We start from the raw sequence: 22,466 nt of genomic DNA, 5'->3' as shown, positions 1-22,466 counted from the left end.
AATCCTTTTCCTGGGAGTCTTTGGAGTTACACGCACACCACCCTTGAGACACCTCAGAGCTTGAAAGTCTTTTGGTATCTCATGGAGTTATTGAAGACTCCAGTCCATGGAATCAGGGCTGGAACTAAGGACAGATCAATGATGTTCCTAGGACTCAGACTGAAAGGGCTGTGTAGGAATCCTACTCTGTGAGTTTATCCTTACACAGTGTACTCTAGCAACTCCGTCTCCTCACCTTATTCCCAGTCCTGCAGGAGAGGGTTAGTTTTAAGTGGGATTTAAGGCCACAGAGTGGCTTGTGCTGTATTTTAGTTTTATTGGCTGCTCATAGTCCCAGCGTTGGTAATACTCTGAGAATCACAGAGCTGCCTCACTTCCTTCACATCACGTTGCTTATAATCCTACTACTTCTTTCGACATGGATATTGGGATCTGCCTATCTTTTAAAGTTCTGTTGTTGAATGGGCTGGAGGTGTGGCTCAAGCGGTAGAATGCTTACCTAGCCAGCATTAAATCCTGAGTTCAAATCCCAGTATTGCCAAAACAAAACAAAAAAACCTGTGATTGAAATAGGGTAGTCTTTATGTATATGCTTGGCCACTCTTGAACTCTCATTCAAGAGTGCCTCTCCCACACCCCTAATTCTCCATTACTCTGCACCCCAATTTGGCCAAATGGTCACCTTCATTAAGCCATGGTGTTATCATGGAAAGAGAATGGGTTTTGGATCCCAGATCTGATTTACATTACCTGTGAGATCTTGGACAATTTACCTGCCACTTCTGAACCTTAGTTTATCTATAAAAATGGAGATGGTAATAACTGTGTCCTTAGTGGGATGTTGTGAGACTTACATAGATGTGGAGAGCATTTAGCAGCTCAAACCAGTCCCCACAGCTTCTTTCACAGTTGTCTTTCATTATCCCTCAAATTAAAGCTTGGAAATCTGCTCAGTTCTCCAGGACCAAGCTGGCTTTTGTATTTTCTGCATTGACTCCTCTGCCCTTCCTTCCAGACCTATGGTTTTGGGGACTTCCTTTTGTCTCCTCTTTCTCGTCTCCACTCTCTTGTGTTCAGAACAAAAGCTCACTCTCTCTCTCCCATCAGTGTTTTACAAATATTTTGGAGAGTTACTTGGCTGAGAAAGAACTAATTTTTATGAAAGGATATCGGCCTTCCATCCGCTTTGTCAATGCTGTGCCTCATTCATTGTATACAATGAGTCCTAATACAGTTTCAAGGCAACTAGCAGCATTGTGAAGATGTTACCTGTTTTAGATTCTAGCTTGAAGATGACACGAACTGTGTCTCTTTAATCTCCTTTCATCCACACAAACCTCAACTGCTTAAGGCACCAATATCTTTATGATGTGTGAATTTGCATCCTGTGAGTCAATAGGGGCCCATTTTTTGAGATGAAGTTCTGGTTCCCTGAGTAAAGCCATCTGATGAAATTCCCTGGAGTACAAACTGGTTAACATGACACGAAACATGAGATTGTCACTATGGGTTTTTTATGACAACCCACTGATAAGCAAATGCTGCTGAAATAACATTGTTTTGGTCATGTAAATATCTCAACAGGCTTCTTGGGGTGGCTCAGCTTTGGTGTCAAGGAAGCACCGCAAGCTTCTGCGTGGCATCCACAGGTAAATGCAGTTTCCTGGTTTGCAGGTGACTTTTATTTAGGCAAAGGACTCTCTTTGGATTTTGCCCATCCAATTTACATTTTGAAAATAGGCAAGAACAAAGTAATTGCTTTGCTATAAAATAAAACAAAATAAAGCAAAGCTTTCCAAATTCCTCCAAACCACCCCCATAAAGAACCCTGTAGAACAATAACTTGTGTATGAGGACTGAGTGTGGATGCAGTTAACTCTAGTTTTCCTTCTGCCCATGGAAACTAATTGAGTTTCCTTACTGTTCTGTCCCTCTGTTTAACACAATAGGGCCGACTCAGTGGCCTGGAACCCACACAAGATGCTGATGGCTGGAGTCCAGTGCTGTGCTCTTCTGGTGAAAGACAAATCTGTGAGTTTTTCTCTTATGGTCTTTGGCATCTAGGGGTTAAATCACAGTGTTTGCTGGAGGCTCCACTGCTGCTTATTCTCTGCTGTCTTGGGCCAGGTGCAGATGAAGGTCTTTGGGAAATGGTGATAACCTTGAAAGGAAAGATTAATAGGCCCAGATAAAAGAGCTAGTATTTCTGCTCATGTAATTCTGAGGATTTGAATTAGATATTATATAATTTCATTAAGTTACAGCACAATGGCCTCTGTCACTCACTTGGACTATATTTTATAACTCAGTTTTAAATACTGTCAAGCCTTATTTCTTATTAAGTCTGAGCTTTGAATTATCTTGAAACTTCTGCTCACTGAGAAAGTGTGACAGATGTGTATCATACATGAAATTGAATGTTTAATATTCTTAGCTATGGCTCAGTAGCCCATTTCTATGCGGGATTCTAGCTCAGAGCTGATCATCAAGTGCTGATTTATTAGGGAATTGCTTGTATGATGTGGTTGATGCTTAGCTCCTCTTGGAACATGGGGGAGGGTTGGAAACAAGTGTGGATTACTGTGAGGCAAGTAGGACAGAAGTCCTTACATTTCTCTTTGCCAGAAGCATAAACTCTGTGTTTTTCATGCATTATATAAGGATCTTTGTGGGAAGTGGCCCAGGCTGGGAAGTGCTACTTCTTTCTTAGAATGCCTCCTCAAGGTCTGTGTTCAGCATGTGGGTGATCTTTCTTAGCCATCTGTTTACATTTTTTTCCCTTAGGGAACTCCCTTTGCCAATGTTAAAGTCATTTTTTGTTTTTAAGGGTATTTGAAATTCTTTTTTTAAAATGTAGTGATATTTGTATGTTAGCGCCCTGTGTGTTTTGACATGATCAGACAAAATGTCCATCAGAAACTGGGAACAGATTCTGCCTCTGTAGAGATAGATGCTCAAGAAGATGAACTTGCCCCCAAATGTTTGTTAGGTTGGTTATGGTTGACCCTGTTCAGTACCACTTGGTTTTTATAATTTTAAGTTTTTAAATTGTGAGTGACTGTATTTGTAACTGAAAGGTAATTTAAGACTACTGTATCATTTCTGAGTAGAAGAACATAATTAACTTGCCTGTTGTTGTATATTTAGGACATGATAGAGATAGTTGTAAACCCAAGTTTCTTTTTGGACTAGATATAAAAACAAAAATACACCAAGCATACTTTATGTGCCAGGCATTTGACATTTGCTTTCTCCCTACTCGGCTGACCTGAATGACAAACTTATCGTTTGGTGTGACACTTTCAGAAGTGGAAAATTTTAGACCAAAACTTTTATGACTGTCTTTTAAATAACTTCTTAGCTTTTATGTACTTTTCTTCTTGAATGATATTTGAGTGATTTAGCCAAGAATGGATTTACATATATGTACTTAAGGCAATTTAAATTGTTCTGGATCATATAGCTCCTTAACAGTGATTAAAATTTTATTTTTTTAAAAAGAATTCATTCCTGGATCTCAATGATAAAATAAAACCATGTCTACTCACATGGAAGAAACTGAGGTTAGGAGAATTGCATTCATTGTGCAAATAATTGGATACTTTAAAATATGTCTTAATTTTTCTTGATGAAAAGATCATTCACAATTAAGATGGAATAGAAAGTTTCAGTCATTGGTTGTAAAATATAGTGATCCATTGAAGAAGTTTTGTGTTGGCAGTTTTTTCTTTTATACTTTTTTCTGCTTCTGTGGTTCTCTTTCATATTCATTCATTTGGTCCTTTAGCCAAACTGACTGATTGAGGTAGGCCCAACATTGTGCTATTTTTAGAGTTATAGTAACTAATAAGGCAGACATATTTCCCACAGCCAAAGAGTTTATAATCTCACAGAGAAGAGAACAAACAGAATGTGCATATTTAATTCTTTAGTTGCAATATTGATAAGTGCACTGAAGAATGTCAGACTCCACTGACTGTAAGATCAGCAAGCATTCAATTCTCCTTCTCTTCTTGTCCATCCCCAGTACTCAAGGAAGCAACCTCTCTTCCTAATTAAAATGTGAACATGCATAGAATAGAAGGAAAGGAAGAGGAAAGTCTTGGTCTTGGATGACAATTTTGAATGTTACAGCAACTCTGGAAGTACCTACATTCAGACTTTATGTGGCATGAGAGAATTAAATGTCCTTATTACTGAAATCATCTCCAGTGGGTACTCTGTGGCTTGCAGTCAAATGCCCCTTCATCTGGTGCAAAGAAGAGTAGAGTACTTTGAGAATACAGAGCAGAGAGACCTGAGATGCTCCAGGTGGAAGGAATAGCATGTGCTATTCTGTGCTTTTCTAAGAAAGAAAAATCCTTGTTAAATTTTAGAAACTGAAAAGAAGCTTATTGTGGGTGGAAGCACAGAAATGAGACTAAAAGATTAAGCAGTGGCTAGATCACACAGAATCTTAGAGACCATTCTAACCATTTACACTCAATCTTCAGAAAATGGAGGAACTTTAAAACCAGGGAGTAATATTTTCATTGAGGACAGTGAATTGGAAGGGAGAAAGAATGGATGCAAGAATGAGGAAAGGCATGCAGTGTCTAAGCAAGAGTTGATGGCAAGGAAGTTGAAAATACTGTTATGAAATCCTACATACATCTTACTGTCAAGGAGACATATTACCATTTTGTATCATTTATGTATGAGAGATGAAGCATTATTACTGAATGGCAACAGAGTGAATGTTATTTAGGGAGATGGGTGAGAAGATTTGAGAGTAAAATGTCTTTATTTTAGTGTTGGACATTTGAGATTCCTATGAAGTACTCAAGTGAGGATGTGTCACATAGGCTGTTGACATATGGATTAGGTATAGGAAAGGAAGTCTTCGCTAGAAAAGTCTATTTAGGATTGTTGCGGCATAGATACTTGAAGTCATAGGAAGCACTTTGAAGGAACTTTGGAATAACAAAAGAAGAGGGGCTAGGATTTATTCTTGATGAACTTCAGAGTTTAAGGATGGGATTGAAGAGGAAGGACTCCATGTGAAGGCTGTCAGAATGGCCAGGTTGAGGGTAGAAAGATCAGGGAAGAGTGAAGCTAATGAAACTAAAAGAAGAAACAGAGGAGGAGAGCAATGTCTTTCCTTCACTAACCATAAGGCTCATGACTGACATCCTTATAAAAGAGATTAACAATAGAAAAGTATAACAAAGGTATTTAGTAAGTTTTCTGTGACATGGGAGATTTTAGAAATGAAAATCCCACTGAACAACAAACAGACCCCTAAACAACAAAGGACAAGAATAAAAAAGAGGCCATGCTAAGTATGGGGAGAGCACGAAACAGGAGGAGGAGGGTAAAAGAAAGAAGTAAAGAAGGTGAATATGGTTGATGTACCTCCTCAAGAATGAAACAGAATGTTTAAACCTGTTGAAATCACCATAAGAATGGGACTAATGGAGAAAGGAGAAAAATGGAGACTATGAACCAATTCAGGATATTATACATATGTACATGAAAATGTCATAATGAAACTCCTTGTAACTATCTTAAACAAACAAAAATGTGTTTTTTCCAAAATAAAGGACAGAAAGGTAAAATAGGTCCTTTCTAGGGGTTGGTACCAGTGGGAAGGTGGAGGATATAAGGAAAGGGTAAAAGAGGGTTAATAAGGTGGAGATATTATAACTTGTGTGAAAATGGAAAAATGAGGCCTGTTGAAACTATTCTAAGAAAGAGGGGATAAAGGAGAATGATGGAAGGGGTGAATTTAACTAAGATGTATTGTAAGCACTTTTGTAAATGTTGCAATAATATGATAATAAAAATTTTAAAAAGATTTCAACACAAAAAATAAAGAAGAGAAATGAGGACCCAGGGAATACAACATTTTTATGGCTGGTCATACAGAAGTGAGATTAGAGAACCAAAGACTGAGCTATGGTAACAGACTGGGCTTGGGGGAAGCATAGCAAGGCCTGCTTGTTCAGATTTCCCTTGGTCACTAGGCGCAGGGCAGGCCCTGTGGAATGAAGGTCTTAGGGCCTATGTACCATGGAGAATTTTTTCTGAACTGCTTGAGGAAGAAGGGTAGGAGACCATGGAGGTCAGACAATGAACTTCAAGATGCCATATTTTGAGGTCTTGTTCCAAGTCCTGATAACAGTTATCAGGAATGTGAATGACTTTCATCCTTCATCTCACAGCACAAATGCCATTTCCTTAGAGAAGTGCTCCAAGACTTATCAAAGTAAAATGACATCTCCCCACTATTATTTCAGACTCTGTTCCCTCCTTTGAAGTACTTGTGCTACTGTTTGTGATTCTCATAGAAGATCTTCAGGAGAGGCACTGACATCAGATGAAAGGAAAATTCTGTCTCTACAATAATAGAAATAAGACCAAAGCAAAGAGCATGAACTCACAGGCAAAATCTTTAATGCAGACTTTTCCTCAAGAGGAAGTGGGAGGCAGCACTGATAGAAAGGGAGGCCAGTCTGTACCCCCTTTTTCTCCCTCCCCATCAGAGGAAGGAAGAGCCCTTTTATTGGGTTGCTGGGCAGGCTAAAGCCTGGTCATCTTTCACTAGTCATGAGTATGGTGTTTTTAAGAAATTTCTTCCTTCTGTCTTATGAGACTTTTTACCCCTCTGTAAGGTACATGTGCAATAGGAATAAAAAAACAAATAAACAAATGAAATTAGTAAATGAAATGAAAAATAAAAATCATTGCAAAATTTGGTCATTGATTAAGTACATTAAAAAATCCTCAGAAATATGTTTTCATGTCAGCAATAACTAGTTTTCAGTTTTTCTTCCAACCCACGTTATTCCTTTTGAGAACTCTGAGGTTCAGCAAGTACCCTTCCAGCTGATACTCATTATGGGCCTCTGCAGGCCTGAGTATACCTCCAAAGTAATTGCTGAGGAGTGATTTTAACCTAGGCTCACTTGTCCAGGTGGATAAGTGATCACTGTAGTTAAAAGAAAGCAAATCATTTAGTGAATATACTTTGCTAAGGAAAGACTAGCTCCCTAATTGGCACCCCATAGATTTGACATTCATGGAGAAGCCCTGTTGGCTACCTGGATGTGTGTGCATTTTTTAATTTCCTGTGTTAGTAAGGGGACCACTCCAGGAACAAAGCATAGCTGCAGCTCTTGAAGCTATGCTATCACTAACCCCCTCTGCATCATAGGGATGAAAAGAAAACCACAGATTAAAAAGAAAAGTCTGTAACTATAAATAAGTTGACTGCAGATGTAAATACTATGTGTCTACATGGCTGTGTTGGATCAAAGGTATTTTTGATGCTTTGATGTAAAATAAAAGGTGATACAGTCAAAGTGTCAGTTGCATAGGTACAGAAAATCTCAAGATGTGTTTTTTGATTTTTAGTGTTGATAAGGACTTTTCAGTTTAAAACAACCTCACAAGAAGATAAGAACATAAAACAGGCTAAGCACAAGGCTTTTTGTGTACAGATTAATTCTCTCCATTTCAATCCACTATTGTCATCTGACTTTAACCCACAAAGACTTCCTGTTGAACCTAGAAGCCACAGAATTCAGAGAACTTTTCTTTTCTTTTTCTTTTTCTTTTTTTAGAAGACATAAGCAATAATAAGAAAGACAAAGCATTTTTGCTAGTTGAGATAAAGCTTTTCTTTTCCATTGTTTAGGCTTTTAAAAAATTATGTCCATCCTTATATGTCTATATTAGAGGTAATGCATGTTTATCATAGATGAATCAAAAATTCATATAGAAAGATGAAGAAAAGACACATAAACCCGTAATACTGGAAGATGCCTCTTGTTTCCTTCCAGATGTATACACTTAAGTATATACATATGCACCATACCTACTCTACAAAATTTGCAACACATTGTGCTTTTAGCATGCATTTTTTTTTAAAGCGTACTGAGGACTGAACTCAGGGACTCACACTTGCTAGGCAAGTGCTCTACCATTGAGTCACAGCCCCAGTTTTTTTTCTTTTCAGTTTATTTTTTTGTATAGGGTCTCTTGCTTGTACCCAAGCTGGCCTCAGACCTAGATCCTCCTTTCTCTGCCTCCCAAGTAGCTAGGATTACAGGTGTTAGCCACTGGCACCTGGATGAAACTGCATCTTTGTGCACATTCTTTATTCTCCATGTCAATAGAAGTATAATAACCTTGATCAGCTTCCATGATGTTTTTTGTACTTGGTCTGTAACTTTCCTTTAAAAAATTGTTCACGTTCTCACTAGCAGAGTATGAATGAATGTGTGTGTGTGTGTTTTAAATTTTGGCAAAAGGGGTATGTACTTATATCAATTTTATAGGCAGTACATTTATTCACTTACTGATACAGATACAAACATTTTCCTTCTAATTTAGTCTCTTGACATTTCTACTTCCTTCTCAGGGATCTTTGGCTCAAGATATTGACATGCAATCCAATTCCCTGCTACCTAGGTTTCAAATGTGATACCTTGGAGATAAATTTACAGTTCTTTTTCATTCATATTCATCCCAGAGGAGGGGCAGAATATAGATCTAGTTTTTCTTTAGGAGAGTAGTAGGAGGAAGAAGAGGAGGAGGAAATTCATTTGTTATACATTCATGATGTTATTTTCCAGTATGGGACTCCCAAAAGAAAATAGAAAATTTTTGTAGGTATAGTACATCTGAGAATTAGCAACTTTTCAGCCCCATTTTATTTCTATTGCAAATAATAGTTGATATTGCAAATGACCATGCTTATTTGCCATTTCACAAACTGTGCAAGAAAAGACAGAAGAGCAAATAGAGTTGTTATCATAGAAGCTAGAACAAACTATATCTGCTTTTGTGAGGATTTACTTTTCAGCTCATTTTTCTTCATAGAACTTTCATGGTTCCTACGGTTTGAAAATACTAAAAAACATGATCATCGAAGAATTTTTTTCTTCTCATGCCAGAGAATCCTTATGCTTTTTCTATACAGATATATTATAAATCTCTTTAGAATGACAGCCTCCTAGCTAACTTTGCAAAATTGGGGAAGGTAGGAGCTTAAAACTGATTAGAAGAGAGAAGCATAGCAGTGGTAGGAGAGAGATCAATCTTCTGTGCTTGCTGCTGCCAAAGCCACTCTTCATCTCCTGGACCTTCTTGCTGCAGCTGAGAAAATTCTTCCCAGACCTTTCAGCAAAGTTGAGCATTGAGTTGCACGGGCAGAACGCACCAAATCCACAGTTGGTAACTAGCTCTTTCCTTTTTTAATTCCTGTGATTTAAAAATTATTTAAAGTAACAGCAGATAATTTCCTTTTTGTGAAATTTGGAGATTTCATGCATATGAAGGCATGTATGGGTGCATCACATTAAAAAAGCAGGAGGTTATCAGTAATGACATTTCTGTCGTTTTTCCTTTTCTTCTCTAGGACAGAAGTACATTAGATTCTCGTGTTCAAAATTCACCATGTTTTTCTTCACTAATCAAGCCAATAAAATTGGGTTTTAGTATGTTTTTGTTGGCATTTTCATTGTCATTAATTTTAACAAGGGAATTTGTACTTGTTTTAAACCCATGCTCCATAAAGGCTAGTGTATTCATTTCATTGCTGACTATGCCCCTAAGAGATGTATTATTACATAATTGTGACTTGATTTCAATCATTAGTTACCATCCAGTCATAAAAATACTGAGGTCCTAATACAAAGCATGAGCAGACCACCATCAGGGCCTGTCCTCAGTCTTTGGAATCATTTCAAGTAGGCTGTGAGCTACTTGAGGACACAATGCATCTTTTTGTCACCACGGTCCTAGTACTGGGTACAAACCATGGCACTCAGTTAATGCTCAGCAAAAATGCTTCCTGAAGTGACTGAACTTTTTTCTCTTTCCAATCCACCAAATAGTAATACATTTAAGTTTGCTACCTTCAATATGAAGTAATATGTCCTGCCCTTTATCCTGCAGTCTGATTTTTCAAGTTTCAGAGTGTGCCTTATTGCTAGTGCACAGGAATTATTTTCCATGGGGTATAGAAACTATTTTCTGCCTTCCTCCTATGGTTTGATATATCCAGTGCCTCTTCACATCCCATCTCACGTTGGCATTTTAAAATGGTCTACACTATGCCAACATTTGGCCTTTTATTTACATGCCTTAGAGGCCAGTAATAAATCAGTGACTCATGCTTTCCCTTTTCAGAAACCATATTGTCTTTCCCTAGGAAGTTATTTTTATGTTAGTATCCAAAGATGCTGTTCTTGATTGGAGACTGGACAAGTGGAAGAGATACTGCTTTTCTAAGGCTCCCAGGGTCTTCTCTTGACCCCTTCCAGTGAACAGAATGACATTCACAATCTGCCCTTTTGCTGGCAGTGGTAGTTAGTAGTGTTGAATCCAGCATCTTGGCCCATAGCTTCCCAATTTCATTCTTGAATTCCTTCAGAACTCTTGGGTGCCTGCCACCTGGTCCTACTGGTTAAGCTACATTTATTTCATCTGTTTGGCTTAGAGGCGCTGGGGTTTTGCCCACTATTGAATTTCATATTTTCTGCCTGTCTATTTATAGGGAGTCCTGAAGGTGTGGGAATCTCTCTGACACCCTTCCAGGTGAGGAATTCAAGCATCTTGGCAGCAAGCCCATGCCTGAGCAGAGCCCCAATCTTTGCTTCTCTCATGGGCAACTTCACATTTGCTAACAAATGACCAAAAAGGGGAAATATGAAATTCTACCTTCATGTCCTTTTGTCATTGCTGATTTAACATGATCCAAACTGTTTACTGACTGAGTTTTTTCTTTCCTACCTTGTAACAATACTGACTAGGGTCCCATAATACAGGAAGATCATATTACTGAAAAATCCAAGGGAAAAGAAACACAAGGGTAGGGGCATAAAAAGAAACCTGGAATGAAGCAAATAGGAAAATTTATACCATAATTAGCATGCCACACCTGCCTAGTGGGCAGGCTGAAATTTGGTTTTAGCATTTTTAAAGGATTCTGAGCATCTGCTTCCTTTTTTTGCTTTTTATTTTACTATTAACTCATAGCAACAAGGTCTTCCTTCTAGTTCGACACCCAAGACCCCTTTGACTTCTCAGAGTAAATTAGGCCATTTGTTTTTCTTTGCACAGTGCTGGTTGTCACATTTGTAGATATCTAAAAACGTACCTGAAATCACTAATTACCCTTTGTAGCTTTGTTGTTTCAAAGACAAAACATTTCAGGGAGTCAGGCTTTTCTGGATTTTTGCTTCCATGATTATTCCAAGTATCGATATAAGCCCATGTGAATAAAAGAAGAGTTCTAATTTTATAATTTACTCAGAAGTTGTAAGTGTAGAATTATTTAATAAGGTGTAAATCCTTTTTAGTTGTGTTCTGACTCCCAAATAACATGATTTTCTTTTGCCTGTTTGAGTTTTGTATAAATAGAGTACACAACATGAATTTTTTTGTGTTAGAGTTTTGGTTGTTACTGCTCAAATTTATTCTATGTCTTTGTTTTCTTTATTTTTTGGAGATGAAGTCTTGCTATGTTGTCTAGGCTATCTTAAACTCTTGGGCTCAAGTGATACTCCTGCCTCAGTCTCCCAAGTAGCTGGGACTACAGGTGTGAAGTGCTGTATCCCATTGTGTCTTTAAGTTTCATCCATGTTGTGGGAAAATCTAATGATTGTTTTCACTCTTTCATAACATAATCTGCAGTTTCTTTATCAATTCTGTTGCTTGTAGGCACTTGGGTCATTCCAATTTTGGACTTTCACAACACTTTGCTATGAACAACTTTGGGGACACATCTTTATTGCTTGCTATATCTTGGAAGTTCCATCTGGAAACTTTTTTTCTTTTTGAAGACTGTCTTATTGGATCACATGGTAACACATCGTTATATTTAAAGGAGAATGATAGAGGGGGTGGATTCAACTATGATATAACATAAAAACTTTTGTAAATGTCACAATGTGCCCCCAGTACAACAATAATGTGATTAAAAAAAGAAGAAAAAATGTACAAAAAGAGAAATCTTTATTGCATTTCCACTGGAGATAGAATTCAGTGAGTACTTGGATGGTAAACTCCCCCTACACACACTTTTTTTAGCCTTTGGTGTTATATTAAAATGTTAGCTATTTAGCTGTCATTTTGTTGATGGGGAAATGACTTTTTCCTTTGGATTCTTTTAACATTTTCAAGCTTTTTTTATTTGTTTGCCATCTAACTATGATGTTCTAAATTCGAGTTTCATTTAGTATATCATGCCTTGGCTTCACTGGGCTTCTTAAGATGGTGGATTGATTTGTTTCATAAGTTTGGAAACTATCTGTTTAATTATTGCTTCTGCTTCATTCTTTATCTGACATTCTAATTAAGTTTATATTAGACTTTTTCATTATTGTTTCTTTTACTCTCTATTTTGTATGTTCCAAAATTTTGTCTTTCTGTGCTTCATTGTCTTTCTGTGGAGAATTTCTTCTGATCTGTCTTGAAATCTACCAATTCTCTCTTCCAGTCTATCTAATCTAGTCTTAAAGCTATCCCTGTGTTCTTATTTCATTATTGCCTTTCCAATTTCATAATTTCTAATTGATTCTTTTCACTTATATATTTTATCTAGGTTCTTGTTGATATTTTTATGATTAGCTTTTTATCTCCTAGAATGCTGTAGACATAACTTGAAATCTGCCTTTATTAACTTCATTATCTAGATTCTCTCTGGTGCTATTCCTATGACTTCCTGTGTATGTGATTCCTGGCTATCATATTGTCTGGAAAAGGACCTTATATTTTTTGATGGTCTTACTGAATATAGTATCTGAAATTTTACCTTAAAGAATAATTTGACACCTGAAGTGAAGTAATTATTCTTCATGGAGTATTTTATTTTCATTTTGCTGGACATCTGGTGAAATTAACAATTCAGGACCAAAACTTAAAAAGATTTTCTGAATCTGTAGGACATAACCTGTATGTCCATTTTAGATGGAGACCTTGGCATCCCCAACAAGAAACAGAATTGCTTTTCTAACTCTGATGACATTGAACACCTTGAACTGCTTCTCGAAGCCCCCAATATTTTTGCTAGTGAGAGGTGATGGTGATTTATCAGGTCTCCACACTTGGGGGCTCCAGGGCTCCTGTCCATGTTCTCTCCCTTCTCATCATTCCAGTGCTTGTGTTGGCTATCCTTCCTGAGTCTGAAAATGTCTTGGAGTAGAAACATCTCAAGCTTCCCTCTTTAAGCTCCATTCCCTTCCTTGTACCTTCAGTAACTTATCTCTGTAGTGTAAGTCTGCAACACATTTGATTTTATGCAGTTTTTATGTTTCATTTCAGCATGTTTAGTTGTGTTGAGTGGGAGGATTTCCCATTCATGTAATCCCTTTTTTACTAGGCGTGATAATGTGCCAAGTTTTGGATTTTCAATAGTCAATTGCTGTTCAATACTGCCATCAGGGATAAACATTCATTAATTAATTCATAGTTTCATTTCAGGGCCTGCTGTAGGGATCATAAGATAATCTCTACTCTAAGTGAACTCAAAAGCTAGTAAGGAAAACAGACCTTAAACAGTTAAAATGTAATTCTACTTAGTTATATGATAGAGTAAAAAGTAGGTGTTTGGAGAATGTAGATCAAGGAAGTAAACACTGCTGAAGAGTTTGGTCAAGAAAACTCAGTTGCAGCAAAGAGACTTCTAAAGTATAGTTTTTGGTATTTTCTTTCTACACCTCAAAACCATTATATAATCATAATATCAAGTAGAATCAAGTATAATGATCATAACACTTACTTGTAACCCATCAGTCCATGTTAGATCATTAAAATTTTCTTGACAGATACATATTCATAGATTAATATATCTACATTTCTCTTGATACAGATTACTATTTTTGCTTCTATAACCAGTGTCTTGATTAATAAGCTCCCCTTTGTCCTTCTTATGATATAAGAAACAGAGGCTACCCATGCTTAACCGAATCCTAAGAATATTTCTTTTTTGCCAAAGATCTCTATCACACAAGCAGCTAACCCCAGCACCTGGAGTCTGGCTCTGCAGTGTGCATTGTATGAAAGTTCATCTGTGTTTTCAGAATCCTATCTTCTACTACAAAATCTACCATAGCTCTCCCCTGTCTCCATCTCCATCCACACCCTTCTCAAAACCATAATTGCATAGTCAGTGACTTTGATGGAAAAGCAGAAAGCTAAGCCTGCTGACAGTAGTGTCTTCTTCAAAAAGAATATATTGGTATTTGGAAATACTTCCATCAATTCTTTTTGTGACATACGTGAACTATGCATATAGAGAAAAGTTTTCAAGTGAAACCAGGATTTCAGGAGCATAAGTTGTCCCATTAGAAGCACCAGATGAAACCCAGTATTGCATAGCACCTCCATGTCAACCAGAGGAAATGTCAACTAATCTATAGTGAAAAAGTTTTATAAGCACCAGGAATTCAGAATTCTAACAGTGCATCAGCTGGAAGAGAAAGGGTAGAAGCTTGTTAATTAAGAGTCAGAACAAGACAGGGAAGGCAAGAATCTAACCCAAATCTAATTCCATTTCTAGAGCAACCCATTTATAGGATCAAGCTGCCATTGATTGTTTTCCTAAGTCCACATTGCTGTAATTATTACAGCTTCAGAATTTGTTTCATCTAGTGGGGCAAGACTCCGCTCACCTTTTATAAAATGATGTATTCTTATCTTTTTATTCTTCCAAATGGTTTTTGGAGATGTTTTTAAGTTTGAAAACACCCCATTGGGATTTTTTCCTAGAGTTATATTAAATCTAGGAATTAATTTGAGAAGATTTAATATCATTATATTATTTCAGCCTTCCCACCTAGGAATATGGTATATCCCTTCATCCATTCAGTTCTCTTTTATTTCACACAAAGGTTCTTTTTAACTTTTTTGCTATGGAAAATTTCAAACATAAATGAAACAAGATGATCTCCATGAACTCATTACCTGCCTTCAGTGAGGATCAGTTATGGCCAGTCTATCATATCTTCCTCCTCTTCCCTGTACAGTTAAAAGAAATAGAACCAATCATAGATATTATATAATTTTACCTGGAATTATTTCAGTTCTGGAGAGTTTCAGTGGTTTTCTCATAGGAAACTCCATGAGAAAATTTACAACTTTTTTAATGCCTTAATATCACTATGTATAGCATCTTGGGCTTTTATTTTAAATCTTTTAATTGCTGATGCTGGTATGTAGGGAACTTTTAGCAAATATTTATTTATATTTAACTACTTGACCAGATATCAGATTTATTATTAGTTTACTAGTTCTTAGGGAATTATTTTCTTGCACTGAGAATATAATCATATCAGTATAAATTATAATTGTGTTTTCCTTTTAATAGCTAAGATTCTTAGTAGTTACAACTATAAGACACTATAGAATTTCAAAATCTGCATTCAATAGCAATAGTAAGTAGAAGGCATTCTTGCAGTTACAGTTTTGTGATTTTATTGAGTTGCCTTAAAAAGCACATTTTTATAAATCCTCTTGAGAAATTGCCTAAGAATGACCATCAAATTTTACCATATTCTTTTTTATTATCTCATAAGGTGATTCTATCATTTTACTCTTGAACAAAGTATGTATTAATAGATTTTCTTTGTTACTAATTAACCTCATTTTGTTGCAGTAAATTATTATTTTAATGTATTGATGGATTTATCTATTTAGAATTTTGCCTTTGTCTACACATGATTAATCTACTCAGTGTGTGGGGGGAGCTGTTTATCTTGGTTTGATTGTATTTTGAATGCCAGATTTTAAATGTTTTCTTTATTTTAAAATAATTATTATACCATAGTAATCATCAGTTATTAAAAATGTTCATGAAAATTAATCATAAAACTCTATTGCTCAGAAATGTTTGGAGAGATAATTCTTGATTGTGTGTTCATTTTTCACATTTTTATTGAGCTAGTAGAATTTACTGTTTTACTTGACTCAAGTTCAATAACATTTTCTAAAATATTTAATCCACTTCAATAAGATTTTCAAATATATTATCCTAATGTATTATTTTTATATCATTTGTATCTTATATGCCTGCCTGAAACCTTAGTTTTTAAAATTTTTATTTACCCTGATTTGCATTATTACCATCTCTCTGTGTGAGGCGTTACTCCTTACATCTATTTTTCTAATTACATCCTCATTAAGTTTACTTAATTGCTATTCATTTTCCTCTGCTTTCTTTAAGTTTTTGTTTGTAAGAATGGTAATTCACATGTGAGGACAGTTTTGGCGTGGCTCCTAAAATTTTGTTTTGGGAATGCTTTCATTTGAATTATTTTCCAATTAATCTATAATAATAACATTGATTTAGTTCCAGCAAAGAGTGATTTATAAAAGTGATTTTAATTTCCCAAGTGCTTAAGATATGTCATGAAATTCTGGCTTTTCTTACTGTAGTTAGATAATGATCAGAATGAAACCAGAGATCAAGAGTAACAAATCTCTATCTTTTAAACTCCACAGATACTCTTGGAAAGATATCTTATCATCCAGATACCACTTTGTGTTTGCACTCTCTTTTTCCAAGCAGATGAACAGTCCTGAAAGCTGAGGAGGGGAGAAGAGTGTGTAGAGGAAACAAGTGTTGAATCTGAATGTCTAGGGGTAAGGAGAAGGAATAGAACCTCCTGTGAGTGTAAAGTTATGTAGGTTCTTTCCTCCTTGGCTCAAGTTCTAGGTGAGGTTCAGAGGGATGGGAAACCTCTCCCTCCCACTTCTGTGTCAAGGTGGGGAAGCAGAATCTAGACATGGAAAGAGTATATCTAGGCATAAGAGTGCCTGAGATAGCCCCCAGATATCTCCTGGTTATCAGAATAGCTGGGAGGGGTCATCCAAAGAGACTGACAATTAACAAAATGACATAAAGAAGTCTAGAAATAGGGGCAGGAAACAAGGAGGAGGACTCAGACTTTGACTGCTAGAGGCCATGGCAGGTTTCTACACAGAAAGAAGACAGAAAGAGTATTTTGGGAGGAGCTAAGGATGAAGCAGGTGATGGGCACAGCGACCACACTGTTTTGATTGTACTCCCCAGGTAGGGCTGCCAGTCTCAGCAATGAAAATACAAGGTGCTCAGTTAAATTTGAATTTAAGATAAATGACATATAATATCTTAGTATAGGTATATCCCAAACATTATATGGGGCATAGTTATAATTACAATGTTTTCTAAATGTACATGAAATTCAAATTTAATGGAGTATTTTGTATTTTAACTGGCAACCCTTCTTGGTAATTCATTCACAATAATGTTAGAGAACAAAAATGGAAGAAAAAAACTTCAGAGGACAAATCTTGATCAAGTGTGTTTCATATCTGAATGGTCTGAGGAATTATTCAATTTCAGTTTTTCTGGAAGTGACCAGAATAAATATGATACATAGAAATAATGGCGGCTCTGAATTAGAAATGGTTCAGTTACCAAAAAATAAAATATCATTTTTACAGATTCAAAGTGATTCAACTTTGAAATTTGTAACAATTACATTAGCTTTTAAGTTTACATGACAGGTAAATACGGGCACCTAACAGTATGGGGTTACATTATTGCCCAAGTGACCAGCACAACTAAATCAAAGTCTCCCACATTGCTTCCAGATTCCAGGTCTTGTCTGCCTGTAGTCCACTAGAGAAGAGCCAGGGCTGGGGTTAGGCAGGGACTCATGGCTCCCATTCTGTGGTAAGAAAGGAAGTAAGGGCTCATTGTGAACTGGACAAAGCCTAACTTGTGTTGATTGCAAACATTTTCCATCTCTTGCTATGACAACTTACTAATGGATTGCAGTTTTAAACCTGGTCCACAAGCTGAAAAGGACCAAGGAAGATGGAGTGCATCTTCCACATTGCTCTCTCCATAGCAGTTGACAGAAAGTCAACTGCTTTTCTAGAATGCTACTTTCTTCCCAGTACATTTCATTATGCCCTTGTCATGAACTTGCACATGTCACTGTTTTGTGCCCTTTTGATCTTCTCTTGACACATTATTCCTCTGTTTTATTACCAGCTTTAGACAGCTTCACAGTGCAGATTAAACCCTCTGCTTCCAGTTACAGAATCTCCAATGCATTCATTTAGAGTTCTGTCAGAATATTTGTACCATTTCCATATCCTGCTTGCCAGAGGTGTGGTGAAGTGCAATGAAATACGTAGCTGTTTCTGGAGCTAGTGAGAGCCAGGAGTTTATACGTAATAAGGAGAAGATTGTTTCCCGCCAGCAAGGTAGCTGCATCAAGTGTCAGAGGATGGGCTGCTCTAATGGGTTTTATTTCCCAATTATGAAACCTGTAGGGCTCCATTCACTGAAAGGGCTCAGTTGAAATCCCAGAGGAAGCTAGCAGGGGAGAAGATTTCTCCAATGTCTTTTTCTCTCCTCTGTGAAAGATATTGTGATGGAGAGAATGACTCCCCCATGATTCGTGGGGAAGGGAATTTCATGGAGCCAGAGTCTGAAGTGTATTTGTGTCTGATATTGGCTGTCCAGTTTGACAGTGGATTAATGGGGACTCCTGGGGTTTAGCTTTCCCTCTATGGGGAGTGTTTCCCCTGGATACCTTTATAGCTTCAAGCACTCTTGAGAAGAGTTGCCACTTGTATTCAAAATATCTATTATAATTATTTAGTACCAAAATGCAGACATTGGTGCCAGGCTAGATGAGGTCATAGGAGGACATGTTGTCCTCGCCATCATTAACAATTCCATGAATTTCGTAAGTCAAGGAAGGAAGATATCTGTGGCTCTTTGGAGGCCAATGTGGGTTTGGGTTCAGCCTGTGGTGTCTTTCTAGAGGAGCTGTTAGCAGAACTGGGAGGCTTCAAGGAGGTGGTCTCCAAATGGAGGCAGCCTCCACCTAGCCCTTGGGTAACAAGTTTGTGGTGTCATCATAAAAAAGAATTTGAGGATATACTTAGGTAGAGAACAAGAAAATTTATTAGTAATACAAAGCAAAGAATAGATCGTACACAAACCAGACATAGGTGCTGGCACATCTGATAATGGAGTGCTCTATGTGAGGGTTGTTTATAGAGAAAAAGTGAGTGGGGATTTGGCTTAAATATGCCTTAGGATAAGTGCTCACCTTTGTTATGGACACCTGGTACATTCAGCCATTCTTATTAGTACACTATTTTCTCAATTGGGCCTAGAGGTATCAAGATTGGTCTGTTTATTAAATTTGGATTATTATGACATAGATGCCTGAGCATCTCTTTAAACAAAGGATGGGTTTTACCAGATTCTTCCTTTGAAACAGGTGTCCATCGTTGAGGTAAAATTTTTCTTTGCAAACACTTTTGTGATTGAAGGAGTTATTTTACCAAATGTTTCCCTCCTCCCCCAGGATAAGTGTCTTTTTTAAAGATATTCTTGCTCAGTTCCCAGAGTGGTAATCATTTGGGCCAGCAGGCAAGGTCAGAAGGAGAGAGCTATTCTTTCTTCTTTTATTAAATGTTGTAGTCTATTGAGTGTAATGCTTAAATCAAAAAAGTAGTGCCTGTGTGCTTTTAATTAAGCTATTCATTAATGCAGTTTTTATTTCTGAATTCCTGGCTGCTGTTTCCCATACCTCTTTTCCCCTGATCTGTCCTGCCTCAGGAGCGGTAGCAGTCTGGGGGGCTGTGTTCATAGTTGGATATGGTACAGTGGTAGGAGTGTGCAGATGATACCTCATGATGCTATGAACTAAGTTGGTACTTAATTTCTGACAAGTACTAAAGTCAGAAATTGAGAACATGGGTTCTGGGAGAGTTAAGCGATGTGCAGACAATGGCATGTCCCAAGCATCTGGCACTGGGGAGCCACTGTGCTGGGAGATGGGGCTGGGAAGTGACCTCAGGTCACACATGAAGGGGTTTTTGAGTTAAGAGTGCTTTCATTTTCCTATAGGTAAGTGAAACCAGACACTCTTCTGCGTCTACCATAGTCAGTCATTTCTCTCACAAAACTCAGCTCAAGTTATGGGTAGAAGTGGGATTCAAAACCAGGAAAGCTCACTCCTGATCCAAGCTTTTAATTCCACAGCTCACAGTCTTAAAGATGATAGTAATACTTCAGCCTCATTTCCTGACTGAAACTTTGGATTTTAAACCCACAATAATGTACAGCAGAAGAGAATGTTGATTTAGAAAGATAAAGGCCTGTTCAGTCTCCTTAGAACTAATACAAAGTGAAATAGTATTGCTAATAATTTTTCTAAATCTAACTCCTTTCCACATACTCAGCCAGTCTGGGAAAGCTGACCTAGAAATGCCCTCCTATTGTAGTTTGGTCCCCAGACCCTTGCCTACAGGTTTTTCGCATTATGGTTTTTCTCTTCCTGCCCAGGGTATACAGAAATTCTGTAGATAAAATCTCTCTCTTCCAGGACAGGCAGGCTCCCAAGGATGGTCCATTTTCTTAACCCCTTTAGGATGCTCGCACTTTGTCCAACAAAGGCTTTCTTGCCTGGTTTGACACTGTAATTCTCATACTTAGAGTTGGATTGTGTCAAAGCATCTGAGAAGCCACTTCACCCCCTGCATCCCACCGCCAGAGAGTCCTTCTGTCTGCCTTCCCTCCTCCTTCCTCTTCTGCCTTTTTACCAGGAATAACTTCTGCTTTTTGTTTGCAATGATGAGATTTCAGTTTGAGATGCATAGCCCTTCCTGTCACATTATTTCAGCAAAGATCCATTACAAATGACAGAACACAACCTTAGAATAAAGCAGAAAATAAACCCAGATTTAACCAGCTTTATCACAGATTATTTTTTTTCTTCTTGGATGTGGATGGATCAATGGAAATTAGAAGTGATGCAGCAGTATTGGTATGGATTCTCAAAGCCAGCATTATAAGAATTGTAGAAACTCTTTCTCAAACCAAAAAGGAAAATAAATCATGACAATTCTCTTTCCCAAATTCAAATATCTCTTTTAGAAGCCACATAATTACTGTGTAAAGGGATTAAAAACTTGCCTCAGGTAGGTATGGTGGTGCAGACCTGTAATCTCATCTACTTGGAGTCAAAGGCAGAAGGAAAGTGAGTTCAAGGCCAGCCCAAGAAAAGTTACTAGGATCCTAGCTCAGAAACAAAAATATAAGCAAAAGGGCTGGGGGCATGGCTCAAGAAGTAGAGCAGAAAATACTTTTCTTGATGAATATGAAAGATAATTTCTTGTATTTTAAAAAATTTTCTGGTACTGGGGATTAAATCCAGGACCTCAAGTGTGCTAGGTAAGTGCTCTACCACTGAGTCATATCCCCATACCACTCCCCTCCTTTTTAATCAAAGAAAATATCTCCAGTTTCATGTAAATATGTAACTTTTCTGAACAATATAAATCTGGAAATCGTTGTCTTATTGTGTCTCCTCATAGGTATATTTATGAACAGGGGTTGAAATAATTATGCTCCTTGTGTTAAGTCTGTCCTGTTACTTATTTTTATAAATAAAGTTTTATTGGAATATAGCCACATACATTCATTTGGCTGAAGAGTTGAGTGGTTGTAGTGGTTGTAACAGAGATTGGAGGGCTTGCAAAACCATAGCATCTGACTTTTGCCAAAATTGTCCTTCCTTGTTTTAGAACATTCAGAGGAGAAGGCTTAACCTTCCCTGGTCTCTTGTACTATAGTTTGAAATAGGAGATTCTGGGATTATATATGCTTTCTTAGTGGGTAAATTGACCTCCATGCCTTGAAACCCATTAAAAACCTGTGTTCAAATTCTGGCTCTGCTTGGTACTACATTTAAAAGACTATGCTATATTACGAGGCATGTAGAAACACTTAAAAAGTAGAATTTCTTCTTTTTCTTATTTTATCCAAATTTAGAAGTAATCCACATGTGAGTACACACATTTTTCTGTCTGAACAAATGTCTATTTGTATGGTAGAAAAATTCTTGATTGTTTTAGTACATTTCTGTATTTTATCCAAAGAAATGCTCTTGTCTACTGCATCTTTGGTTCTATCCAAAGGTCTATCTCCAAGTGCTTTCTGATTCATTCTAATTTAATGTTTAAGGCTAGTTTTAAGTAGGCTTTTTCATGGTTATACTACTATGAACAATTTCTAACAAGTCTTCAATGGAATTTAATCAAAAAAGAGCAGGGAACTTATGCTTCAGAAATTGCCTTCCTACTCTGCATTTTTTCTCTTCTATAAAATCAATCCCCTATCTCTACTCTATGCTTCAGAGACCAGACCTCCTGAGGATGCTCAAACTCCAAGAAGTATAGGCCAGAGGCCTTGATGCTGAATGTGTAAGATTTCTTTTGAGAAAGAACTGTGCCCTCATTAATAGCAACAGAATAAGCTGAAGACAGACTGATTTCATCAATTATTGGGCTCTTGGTGTGGAATTGCTCTTTTAGCTTCAGTCCAAAGTAGTAGATTTGCTCCATATCAATTTGGTCCAGTGTGAAAGCAAGCATTTGTATATGTGCTGACCACCTGTATGAGAGAT

At 37.2% G+C, this 22,466-nt stretch overlaps 1 protein-coding gene across 5 annotated transcripts in view; it reads left to right on the top strand.

Moving 5' to 3' along the window:
- Gadl1 (glutamate decarboxylase like 1) overlaps positions 1 to 22,466 on the top strand; it is a 159,742-nt gene that overhangs the window by 54,593 nt on the left and 82,683 nt on the right. For all 5 annotated transcript variants that reach the window (XM_020156325.2, XM_074074048.1, XM_074074047.1 and 2 more), the window contains 2 exons: positions 1,585 to 1,649; positions 1,950 to 2,031. In XM_020156325.2, the coding sequence (XP_020011914.2) occupies positions 1,585 to 1,649; positions 1,950 to 2,031 (147 nt within the window). The remainder of the gene's footprint in view (positions 1 to 1,584; positions 1,650 to 1,949; positions 2,032 to 22,466) is intronic.

This window comes from Castor canadensis, chromosome 5 (genome assembly GCF_047511655.1).
Source record: "Castor canadensis chromosome 5, mCasCan1.hap1v2, whole genome shotgun sequence".
In the NCBI taxonomy this organism is placed as follows: domain Eukaryota; kingdom Metazoa; phylum Chordata; class Mammalia; order Rodentia; family Castoridae; genus Castor; species Castor canadensis.
Note: the sequence above shows the minus strand (reverse complement) of the source record. Positions and strands in the feature narration are given on the sequence as shown.